Raw genomic sequence first — 12,463 nt, 5'->3', positions numbered from 1 at the left:
GACATAATTTTTCACTGGGGTGATATCTTGTTTCAGCATCATTCAATACCCTACTAAGATAATAAATGGCTCTTTCTACACCATTTTCATCCTCTTGTGATAGCATACTTCCCATAGTACTTTCAGATGTTGCTATAAACAATTTCATCTTTCTATCTTTTAAAAGAGGTGACAAAATAGAAGGGTTCATCAAGTAAATGCTTGTGGCGAAGCAGTGGCGTAAATGCTTGTGTCCTATGCTTGTGGCGTAGCAGTGGCGTAAATGCTTACGTTTCTATCTTTCTCCAGGCGAAGCAGTGGCGTAAATGCTTGTGTCCTGCCACTTAGGTTTGATATGAACCTCCTAAGTTGATTTTTCCCAACAAAGACTGCAATTCTTTCTTGGTCGAAGGGGCTTTAGTCTCCATTATTGCCTTGGTTTTGTTTTGATTGATTTCAATCCCCTTTTTGTGGACAACAAAACCTAAAAAATCACCTGCACAAACACCAAATGCACATTTTAACGGATTCATTTTTAATCCATATTGCCGCATCCTTTCGAATGACTGGCGCAGGCGTTCTAAATGTCTATCCTCTGATGAGGATTTGACTACTATATCATTGATGTAGAACTGCATAAAGTCTTCTATGAAGTCATGAAACATCGAATTCATTGCCCTTTGATATGTAGCACCAACATTTTTCAGGCCGAATGGCATTACTACCCATTCATAACAGCCTAATGCCCCTGGCCATCGAAACGCTGTTTTAGGAATATCCTCTTCAGCAATAAAAATTTGATTGTAGCCTAAATATCTATCAAGCATACTTAGATATTCGAATCCTGCTGCTGAATCTACTAGCATTTCTGCTACAGGCATGGGATATTCATCTTTGGGAGTAGCGAGATTTAAATCTCTAAAGTCAATGCAGACTCTTATCGTCCCATTTTTCTTTTTAACAGGCACTACATTTGCTAGCCAATCTACATACTTGGCTGCTCTGATGAAACCGCATTTCAAGAGTCTTTCGATCTCTTCTTTAATCTTTGGTAAGATTTGTGGCGCGAACCTCCTAGGAATTTGCTATACCGGTTTTTTATCTAGTCGAATTGGCAACTTTAGCTCTACCATTTTTCGATCTAAACCAGGCATTTCATTGTAATCCCAAGCAAAACAATCTTTATATTCTTTTAGAAGTTCCACTATTCGATCCTTGAACTCTATGAGAATCTTGGTGCTCACATAAGTTGGTCTTTTGACGGAGCCATCTCCTAAATCTACTTCTTCGAGAGGATCTTGCGCCTTCATTTTAATGGTAGAACCCATAAGATCTTCTTCAAAACCCAAAGGTTCATCGTCATAAATACAATCCAATTTTTGATCATCAAGGAGGTCATTAGTAACATCTTCCGCCAGAGTTTTGATCACCTCTTTTTGTGAATTTTTGGCTTCTTTAGCCGTTTTGAATTGAGTTTCGGCCACATAAGCCGTAATTTTATCCCAAAAATTGGGCTTAATCATGGATTACTTTTCGACGTCCCACCCAGTTGGTGAGATTGCATACCCTGTTGATCCTGGAGTGAGGTCGTCAGTAACCTTCTTGTATGCTGAGGCCCTTGTTCTGAGCACACTTTCCTCTCTTAGGGAAATCTCTTCATGATTTACCATTACGTAATCATGATCCACATGCTCTCTTTCCCATACAAGGCAATCCGGATGCAGTCTCATGGTGTACATTTCATCTTCTGAAACTACATATTTAGGACCCAAAGAAAATACTGGAGAAATTTTTGCAAGTTGTTTATCGAAATTCTTCTTGGTGATGGTATTAACTTCAGCCAAAAAATAACTTTGATCGGCCTCGACATTTTCTACTAAACCATCTTCTCTCCAGATAGCAATCCTTTGATGCACCGTAGAAGGCACTGCCCCCACACCATGGATCCATTCCCTGCCTAACAACACATTGAAGTTAGCCTTAGACGAGACAATCATGAACGTGGTTGTTCTTTTCACACTTCCAACTATCAAATCAACTTCGACAGCCCCAAGGGAATTGCCAGTGGTTCCTTCATAGTTGGTGAGGACTATGTTATATGGTTTCAAATCAGAATCAACAAGCCCAATTTTCCTTAAGAAGGATTGGGGTATCAAATTTACCGTGGCACCCACATCCACCAATACTTTATTCACCCCCACACCATTTATCTTGGCTTGGATAAATAAAGGTTTAAGATGATGCATCATCGAGATGCCAGGCCTCTCGAACACTGCATGCTGATCCTCGACACATCCATTGTTCATAACGTAATAACATAATGGCATGTGAATAGCCATTTCTTCAGTGAAATCACTTTCCACTTCATTAACCTCAGAGGGTACGTCCTATTCAGACGGTAGCACTGACACAACATTACATACTATGTCAAGACTTGGATCGGATTCAGAAAAATTCGAAGTCATTTCCTCATCCTCCTTTGGAAGATCCTCTTTCAAAATTGACAAAGGAGGAAATATTCTCTCGGTGGCTGGTCTCTTGACCATTTCGAAAACAGTTTCCTGTTTTTCTTCCCTTTTCTCAGCATTAGTAATGTCCTTTAACACATTTGTCTTTTTCTGGCGTTGATACCTTCGCCATTGTGTTTTCATCATGGGGTTTTTACCCTTATAATTGTTGTTGTAGGCATATTTATTGGAATTCGATGTCTCCTGTTGATGAGACGTTGGAGCCACTCTTTTCACCCACTTCGTTGGTGGAGCGGAGTAACCATATTTCTTGCCCCCAGAAAAGACCCAAGTATCTGTAGGAGCTTTCGAGGAAGGATTGAAAGTTTTCCTGTGGTTTTTCCCTGGATTTTTCTCTGAGGCTTTCATCTTGTAAGGAACCCCTCGTTTGTCGAAACCGAATTTTGGCCGGTTATCGACCCATCCGCCTTTACGCTTGGTTTGGGGTCGAAACCCCTCGACGGATTTTGCAGCTTCTTTGTCGAAAATTGCACTGCATCTTGGACAGAGCATGGCATGTGCATTGGAAATTTTGCATATGTTGAGAAAATCGATTAAGTCTTCCTCAGCCTTTGGATATGCCACCTTCATTTTTCAGCAAACTGGTCTTCAGTAACCATTGTGTTTTCTGATTGACGGTCTATAGTAGCCATATCCTCATCAATTTTTAGACTTTCATTCGAGACTGGGGCCAACGAAGGGGATTCAGTGCCCAACTATTCAGAGATATCTACCATGTTTATGGCGACCACATCAGCATACATTAAATCAGCTTTCTTCAAAGGATCTTCATCTATTTGCATTGGCTGTTTGGTTTTATCTCCAAATTTCAACCATCCCTCATCGAGAGCTTTTTGAACAGAATCCCTGAAACGTGTACAACGAGATAAGTTATGGCCTAAAAATCCATGGAATTTACAAAACACTCGTTTCTTTCTTTGCTCTAAAGGAGGTAGTTTCATATTTTTTGGCACTAATAATATGCCATCTGCTACCAATAGATCAAAGATCTCTTCACATTTAGAAACATCAAAAGTATATGTTTTAGGGGGGTATTTGTCGTTTTTAGGCTCTTCGGGATTTTTCCCATTCGATGGCCTTAACAATTTACATGTGTAAGGCGGTCAGTCTTTTAATTCTGCCAAGTTTATCTCATTTTATTCGACAATGTCTGATCCCCAATCGAATTCAGGATCATTGTCTCCTGCCTCTACATAAGCAATTTTTTCCTTCTTGGGAAATTTGTTCGTCCGAGCTTTTTCAGCCTTAAGCCTTTCGACTTGTCGGACTCTATCTGCTAATTGTGCCATGTCTCTAAGATATTGGGTATCCAATTTCTTACGAACAGAGTAATCGAGACCACCAGCAGCCATTTCGACCAATTCATGTTCGGGCACTGAAGTGAAACATCTGCCTTTGAGAAGACGGAATCTATTCAAATAATCATCGATTGATTCATGCGTCCTTCGACGAACGCTGGCCAATTCCTTCAAACTGATTTTGGACTGGCCCATGTAAAATTGTTCATGGAAGGCCTTTTCTAATTGATTCCAACTATAAATGGAATGAGGAGGCAACGTAGTAAACCAAGTGAAGGCATTATTCGTTAAAGAACTTGGAAAATATTTTAATTTTAAGTTCTCATTGTTTGCCATTTCGCCTGCCTCCATCAAATATCGAGCAACATGTTCGACTGTTGACTCATTGGTTTCCCCAGCAAACTTGGTAAATTTGGGGACTTTCCAATTCCTTGGTAAGTCAGTCTCTAAAACATATTCAGATAAAGCTGACATAAAATTTGGCCTATGTAAACCCATATTAAAACCATTTTGGGCCAACAAAGTTTCGACAACATTTGCTATGTTATTATGGCTCTCATAATTGTTTCGACGGGCTTGCATGACCACTTGGTCCGCATCTTGGTGCCTATTCACCAATATTGGTGCCCTTTCTGGTTCTTCTTGAACCGGCTGTTGCAACCTTAGTGGTTGGGTTTGAGTTTCAGGCACTTGATTATTCTGACTAGCTGTAAGATTTTCTACCGATCCAACGTTTGGGTTTCGATTCACAGGCCTGTGTGCGGGGGAAGCGCCAAAGAAATCGGTTATCCGTTCCATTTGGGCAGACAGTGCCTGGTAACTATTAGTCGTGTCTCGAATCAAAGGATTAATTACTGCACCCATTTGTTGTGTTACTAAATTGGCCATATCATGGTTGGCCTCATCCATTTGTTGCCTTAATGCCATCATGGATGCATTTGTTAAAGACTGTTGGGGCGTTGCAATCGGAACGCTCACCCCAAGGGCGAACAATTGGGGCATTGACACATTTAAACTCTCAGAAAATGAGGATGAGTTCTTGTGTAAGCCATGCATTAAGGAAGTTGGCATGCTGTACTGCATATTTCGACGACTCGTGCCAAGATTAAACAATCCTTGGTTCGATGTACTAGGATTGGCCTGCGAAGTCTGCCCGGCCAATGTGAATGCTGGACCGGCCTGAGTCATTTGGGTAGTCATAGTGGAACCCGTTGGAGCGGCCTGAGTTGTTCGCGTGGCCGACGTAACCACCGGCGTGGCCTGACTTGTTTGCATGGCCATTGTCGATTCGACCGGTTCTATCACGGTCGTCATGGTACTAGTTGGTACCGCTTGTGTACCACCAAACGATGTGGTTGTAGACGTTGTTGTTGTTCCTGACGAACTAGCGGCATTCGATCCCACTGTATTTGGAATGGGCGGAGGGCGTGTCATTTCAGGAAGTACTTTTTTATTCCTCAATAACATGCACAACGCTAATCAACAACATTGAACAAGAAAAATGTAAAGTAATTAAAAAAACAAGCACAAAACGGTCCCACTGGGCGTGCCAATTTGCTTACACTGATTTTTGGTAAACAACCGCTGGTTTAAACATGGTTACTTGCAAGATCAACCAGTAAATCTTAGGAGCATATTTGTACTTCTTTTTATAACTTTTGATAAGGATTTGTATTGTTCTTTGAAGAACTTTAAAATAAATAAAACAGGTAAAGTAATCGAATTCAACCCAGTTGAACCCAATCGAAATGCGTTAAGTAAAATAACTTGAATTGCTCAAAAGAAACAAGTAAAAATGTAAAAACATTTAAAGTGACAAATGTAAATTGCATTGATTGAATGTAAATTGGTGCACAGATTCATACATTGCAACTTGTAACTCGTTTCTCGCTTCCATACGGATAATTTGAGTGTAAGTTTTGTATGATTGAATTGTGACCCTTTTTTCCTATGAAAAACTACTATTTATACAAGTAGAAATAACTACCTACATTCGAATTCAAACCTATAACCACAGAAAAACTAACAAGTCTTATCCATCTAATTTGAATTTCGAACGCGCCTTTTTGGAGATATCTGTTGCTCGCCCTTATCTGAAATAACCGTCCTTCGATGGATTTCGCCTGTCGAACTGAAGCACGTGCTCCCAGCAAGTCCAACTTCGATAAAACTTTGGGAACAGTTCTTTGTTTCCTTGATGATAAGGTCAACTCTCCTTTGACTGCATTTAATGATAGCCTTTAAAATTTACAGGCTAACACCCACATGCAACCATGAAATCTTAACCCTTGTAGCAGTTTCACTCAATCAACAAGCTTAATCCACCTTTTTATTGTTCTGGTCGAAAAACCCCTTCATCCCTAGAACTTTTAAGTTTTGGTCACTTCTGCCATGTAGACGCATGTATGTGAGATTGACTAGTTAGTGGGTTTGAGTTGCTGCACGAACAAGACTTTGAGGCTGTTGTGTTTTGTTTGAGGCAAGAAACTTGGTGTTTGATTTTGCTTGGAGTTTAACAAGGTAATAAAAAAATAAGCTTTTCTTTTAGAAGTTAATTTATAGCTTCCAAAGTAAGTAGTGGGAAAAAAAAATCCTGAAATTTGTGAAACAAAGAGATTAAAATCCAAAATTTAGAAGGGGGAGACTTGAATCATATTTCAGTTAAAATTGAAGAACTAAAAGTGTGTTTAGGCTTAGATATTGTTAATGTAATAAGTTGTTTGATGGATTTTGTAACATTATTATATTTTGAATCAAATTAAAAGTCATTTGTGTTGAGAATCTTTTACTGAAAAAGTTTAAAATAGTCCATGTAATTTCTTGCTTATAGGAAAATTATTCGTGTACAAGGTAACTATTTTCAAGAAAAGTGTTCCCAAGATGTAGGAATGGTGTTGCATATATCTACATAGAGTTTTTATTTTTTTATTTTTTTATTTTTTATTTTTTTAAATAGTATCTACGTAGAGATGTTGTATATGCATTAACGTACATCATAAACCTCTAATGAAAAAATGTGACAGACAAACTAAAATGATCGACATGTTTTCACCAATTTATTATATTATTTACCACATGGTTGTAACATATTTTGAAAAGCAAATAATGGTTGCAACTAACAATGTGTGGCACATATGACCAAAATCTACATGTACAAATAAGCCATATAGATTGCATATATGTACTTTGAAACTATGTTCTTGAACACTTAATTTCAAAATATGTGATGATTGGTCTCTTGTTGGCACATGGCAATGAATGTTGCACACAGGGATTCTTATTCATTGTGGTTTCAAAACAAATCTACAAAATTCCATTTATAGCAATTTTAATATTTTCACCTTTTTCTTGTTTTAGCAAATTTCATATATTTCCCTTCATGATACAAACCAAACAGCAAGTGGGTTTTGACAAGTTTGAAGGAAAATAGATCAAAGGAAAAAAAAAATTCTAGCAAGCTTGAGGTTTGTTCTATGAGATGGGGCGTGCTAAGATTCAGATTAAGAAGATTGAAAACAAAACCACAAGGCAAGTGACATTTTCAAAAAGAAAAACTGGATTGTTGAAGAAGACTCGTGAGTTATCAGTGCTATGTGAAGCTCAAATTGGCCTCATTATTTTCTCAAGCACGGGAAAACTCTCTCAGTATTGTTCTGATTCCACCAGGTATATGTATTTACGCTTCATTTGGTTTTATATTTTTCTCTTAGATCCCTAGAATTGTAAAGTTGTTTGATTTGTGTGATGTAAACTCATTTGTAGAGGAGAACTGCAGTCTAATTGTACATCTATACCTTTCAATATTTCATTTTATATTTTTCTCTAAGATCTTTTTTTTTGGTAGTGATTTTTCTCTTAGATCTCTTGCATTGTAAAGTTGTTTGATTTGTTATATGTAAACTCAAGTGTTTTAGAATCTTCAATGTAAATTTTTTAATTTGTTTTGGGGTTACTTTTCAAAATTTTGATTAATTACTTTTCTCTAGGAGATTTGATTTACACACACAAAAATAGATCAAAATACTTTTCTAATTTGTTGTGTCTGTATGAGAGAGAAATCAATGTTCTGGTTTACATGAACATTTCGAGGGAAGTTATATATTCTGGACTAATTTTTTTGAATTTTGATTAATTGTTTTTCTTTCTTCAAAATTAATGTAAAAAGCGTTTAATTTTTGGGGTTAGAAAATATATATGATACTTTTGCTTGAATGACGATGCACCATAAAGGCATAACGGATTCATTTTGGTGTTTTCTTCTAAGTTAATATGTTATATAATTTCTCTTTTTTGTGTGTATATGAGAGAGAAATTGTCATTACAAGAACATAAAGTGAAGTTATTGGTCTCTTTCATTCGATCAAACTAGGTTAACCAACTTTAGTGTGGTAAGATATGGACAGTTAGTTTATTATTCTGATGATAACGCAAGCCAATATCACAAATATGTATATGATGATTTCATGTTATAAGCCGGAGATTATGTACATTTCACTTTCAACAACATATTTATGGAGATAGATAATGAATATGAATGTAACTTCAACTTTCCTATAGTGATTTTCATAGGGCTACAAATTATAGAATCAAATTACAGTTGTCTCTTGCTGCATCAATTATTTCATTTACATCAAAAGTAACAAGGTCAAAATTGAGAGTTTGTGGAAACATTTGTAATTTCTTGTGTTGTTATTTAACTTTGGTGTTTAGAGAATTTCTTCGACCAACATGTTATACTTGTTTTTGTGAATTTTATTTAATTTGTTTTCTGATAGTGGAAAAAAAAATTATAAAGTATGATATTATTTTATGTCATGGATTTTGATCTAGTAAGTGAAATTTTTTTCAGGATGGACCAAATCATTGAAAGGTACAAGAGAAGTACAGGTAAACGCATTATGGGTGAACATGATGATCAACAGATTCACCCCAGGGTATGAGCCTCAATCATATGTTAAATTTTCTTTAATGTTAATTATGAAAAATTAATAAAGCCTTGTTTGTGTGAGAGAGTTCAGTTATATGCACAAATTATTTATATTATTCTTTTTTTACAAGATCGATACCCATATATAAATAAATTAGTAGCTAATGTAATTAATTTTGTTGGTAAAATATTTGTTTATAGGAAATAGAAATGTTCCATGACATACCAATGCTAAGGCAGGAAAGTCTTCGTCTTGAATTGGGAATTCAACGTTATCTTGGAGATGACATGAAGGGTTTACAGTTTGATGACTTGACTAAAATTGTACATGAATTAGAATTATCTCTTGCTAAAGTTCGAAACCGCCAGGTTAGTTAAAATTAATTTATCTATTCTACCTAGTAATTAGTTTATTTCTTCTTCAATATTCCTGAACTTTGATTAATTTGGCTTTTGTTTTATTCAAAAATAAATAACTTTCATAGTTTTTGTCGCATAGGAATGAAAATGAAATTAACTTGATCAAAATGTTGAATGAAAACAATATATCAATGAAACATAGGGTCTGGGTGTATTAATCTTCAAGATTGTTTGCAAGGGTGTAACCTTTATGGAGTCTTCATTAGTTATTTAATTTTCTATATATGTAATTAGATTAGAGTGTACTTCTTGTTAATTTTAATCAATATTATCTCTTTTTCTGTTAAAAAAAAAAAAACTGACCAATTTGTAATTTACCTTGTAATATTTTCATGACTATCCTTCAACAAAAATTATTGACACATTATTTTTAATGCAGAATGAGCTCATGCAGCAGCAAATGGATAATCTGAGAAGGAAGGTAACATATATAATTAAACTAACCCTCTCTTTAGTTAACATGTACTCAAACACAGTTCCCACCTTTATCATTGACTATTAATAGACACATGATCCATAATTGTATGTATACATGTTGTTGTGATTCAGGAAAGAATCTTGCAAGATGAAAATATCAATTTATCCAACTGGGTAAGAATATTTACTCCTACTAATGTTATTACCACCTATTGAATTTGAATCTGGATTTATATATAAACATACATTAACTATGTATTAAACTTCCTTAAAAAACAAACTATGTATTAAACTAATTAATTTTTTTTAATGACATATTAAACTATTTAATGTTACCAATCAATTAGTAATTTGATGGAATACTAATTTGGACATTTAATTTAATTGATCAGGAGCACAAGGCAATGATGGAAAACATGGCTGTAATGGATCAATTTGCATTTTTTGAGGACCAACCTCTTCAGCTAGCTCAGCCAAATTTTCATGATTATGAACTCAATAATTGGGACCTCGATCAGCCATGAAAATAGTTAATGGTATATATTATTAAACATCATTAATTAATTTCTTATATTAATAATATAATATTATGTTTAATTATTGACATGTCTTTGGAATTGTGACTTGCAGAGTAACATGGAATTGTGGAATATCGATCATGCCCTGCCATATATCCTGCAGCTTGATTCTGGACACTATTAATTTTACTTTTCATGTTAAGTGTTGGAGCTGTACTCCATATAACAAGTATACCTATATTTGTGTGTTTATTTATGACTTAAAAGGAAGTATTAATTAGGTATATGTAGCAGATACCTAGATATTCACGGATAACTTTAATTGATTTGCGTGTATATACTATATATCTTAATCATAGTATATAATATAAGAAGGGCTATACTATACGTCTTGGTAATATATTTATTGTCATCATTATAGTTATTGTCGTTATAGCACTAGCCTCTATATATATAGAAGCTTATTATAGCATCTCAAATGCTTGAGTCTGCAAAATGGACTATTCGGTTTGCTTCTCTAAGGCCCAAATCAGACTTCGGGATGGAAATTTTACCCTACACCCCTACATTTATACCTTGATCCCAACATTTAACTCAAACTACCTAATTTACCCTTTCTATAAAATAAAACGCAGTCAGTTTTCACTTGTTCACCCCACTTTTCTGGAAAACGCTCTACACCCTTCTTTGACTTGCGATTTTGTTTTTCTTTTAGGGGAATCCACTCTTGCAATCTGATTGTTACCAGAATCATTGTCTCTTGGTTTCAACCAGTTTGTTACTGTAATCGTTGTGAATTGTAGGTTTATGATGATTGTATCTGTTCTCTGAATCATTGATTGAGGTTTTTGGGTTTTCCATGGTTACTAAGAATTTCATAAATCGTTTTCTAGTATTTGTTTCACGGAATCGCTTACCACCGTGATTGAAACTGTTGCCAATTCAAGTTATTATTATGTTTTTTTAATAAAAGAAAGGCAGCAATGGAAGCTTTTGCCGATTCCAGTTGTTATTGTTTTCTAATTTGCTGCTGTTTTTTAATAATTCTTTTTTTATTAATTCTTTGTCCTTTAATCAAGTTAGTTTGTTATTGTTTTTTAATCAAGTCAGAACCCCATTGTTTTTCTGATTCAGGCTGTACGGAAAGGATTTCTTGTGGTTTCCGGTATAGATTTGGTAATGTAAACATGGTTGTTTAAAATATTTGCTTGATTTCCGAAGAAGAAAGATACAAGTCAGAAATGTTTAAAGTGGTTGTGGGGTGAACTCATTCTAAATTGAAAATAAGTGAGGGGTGACAAATTAATGTGTAAAAGGTTAAATAATAAGGGTAAAAATGGAATTTTCTAAGATTTGTAGGGGTGAAAGTATATGTGTAGGGGTATAGGGTAAAATTTCCCTTTGGGATTTATAAGTCGGATTCGAACTCGGTCAAAATGTTCGGCCGAGTAAATTAGAAATTAAAAACAACCGAGTTTGAGCTCAGTCTCCTTGTATGGCCTAATAATTTGATATTTTTACCAGTTAAACTAAAATTTATAGATGGACGTATACGAAGTTCATTTTATCATAAAATATAAGTGCACTCAATTATATTTTAAAAAATTATGCATAACCTTAAATAACATTTAATACGTGATTTGAGATAAGTAGATCATATCATTAAAAAATTTAAATAAAAACCAATCAATATTTTATTTTAAGGAAAGGTTACACTTACCTTTGAGGTGTATATAGTTAAATGACACATATATCCTCATTTGCCCAACACTTACGTATCAAATAATGAGATCTTTGATGGAGGGTGTTTTCTCGATCACAACCTTAATTACATGGTTGTTGTGGATTACTTTGATCTAGCCCCTCTAAATAAAATTGGACCAAGTCAGTAAAAAAAGCCCAAAAGTGCATGACTTTGTGAAGCTTGCTTTTTTGACATCCATTGTTTCCTAGAAACATATGGAAATGACCAAAAAAACCAACGGTGGTTAACTACGGCTAGTTTTCTAGTTATAAGCAAGTGGTAGTTAACTACCGCTAGGTGTTTTTGGTCATTTCCATATGTTTTTAGGAAACATTGGAAGTAAGAAAAGCAATTGTCTGACTTTGTTCATCACACATTCCTATATCCTAAGGCTATCTCCAATCCTCCATTATGTTAGCATGCTTTGCCGCTTTTTCTTTTTATTTCATTTAATTATATTACACAAATGATTATATGTCAAATATTTTGAAAAAAAAGAGTCACTTCTAAAAGCTGACTTGTGTTGTATATACGTAATGTACAAAACCAAACAGATTATATGTCAAGAAAAAACAAAGACTTAGGCAGTGTTTGGATCAACTGATAGTGGAAGGAAAGATGCTACTCCCTCC

The 12,463-nt window shown here is 35.1% G+C and overlaps 1 protein-coding gene and 1 pseudogene across 1 annotated transcript; one reads left to right on the top strand and one right to left on the bottom strand.

Moving 5' to 3' along the window:
* Window positions 1-3,202: 3,202 nt before the first annotated feature.
* LOC146922045 (uncharacterized) lies at window positions 3,203-5,086 on the bottom strand (annotated as a pseudogene).
* A 2,166-nt stretch (window positions 5,087-7,252) lies between these two features.
* On the top strand, window positions 7,253-10,485 carry LOC146922044 (protein TRANSPARENT TESTA 16-like). The gene is made up of 6 exons (XM_085710813.1): window positions 7,253-7,471; window positions 8,655-8,739; window positions 8,934-9,101; window positions 9,532-9,573; window positions 9,702-9,743; window positions 9,962-10,485. Exons 1-6 carry the CDS (start codon window positions 7,284-7,286, stop codon window positions 10,091-10,093), a joined length of 657 nt encoding a protein of 218 aa, XP_085566939.1. The 5' UTR covers window positions 7,253-7,283; the 3' UTR covers window positions 10,094-10,485.
* Window positions 10,486-12,463: the final 1,978 nt, after the last annotated feature.

Source organism: Medicago sativa, chromosome 5, assembly GCF_051527215.1.
Source record: "Medicago sativa cultivar Bolivia chromosome 5, Bolivia_mono, whole genome shotgun sequence".
NCBI classification, from domain to species: Eukaryota; Viridiplantae; Streptophyta; class Magnoliopsida; order Fabales; family Fabaceae; genus Medicago; species Medicago sativa.
Note: the sequence above shows the minus strand (reverse complement) of the source record. Positions and strands in the feature narration are given on the sequence as shown.

Bases quoted from the DNA above. Each gene is read 5' to 3' on its own strand.
- LOC146922044 (XM_085710813.1), top strand. From the start codon at position 7,284: ATGGGGCGTGCTAAGATTCAGATTAAGAAGATTGAAAACAAAACCACA. The intron at 9,574-9,701 runs GTAACATATATA...GTTGTGATTCAG, and splicing joins TGGATAATCTGAGAAGGAAG to GAAAGAATCTTGCAAGATGA. The intron at 9,744-9,961 runs GTAAGAATATTT...TTAATTGATCAG, and splicing joins ATATCAATTTATCCAACTGG to GAGCACAAGGCAATGATGGA.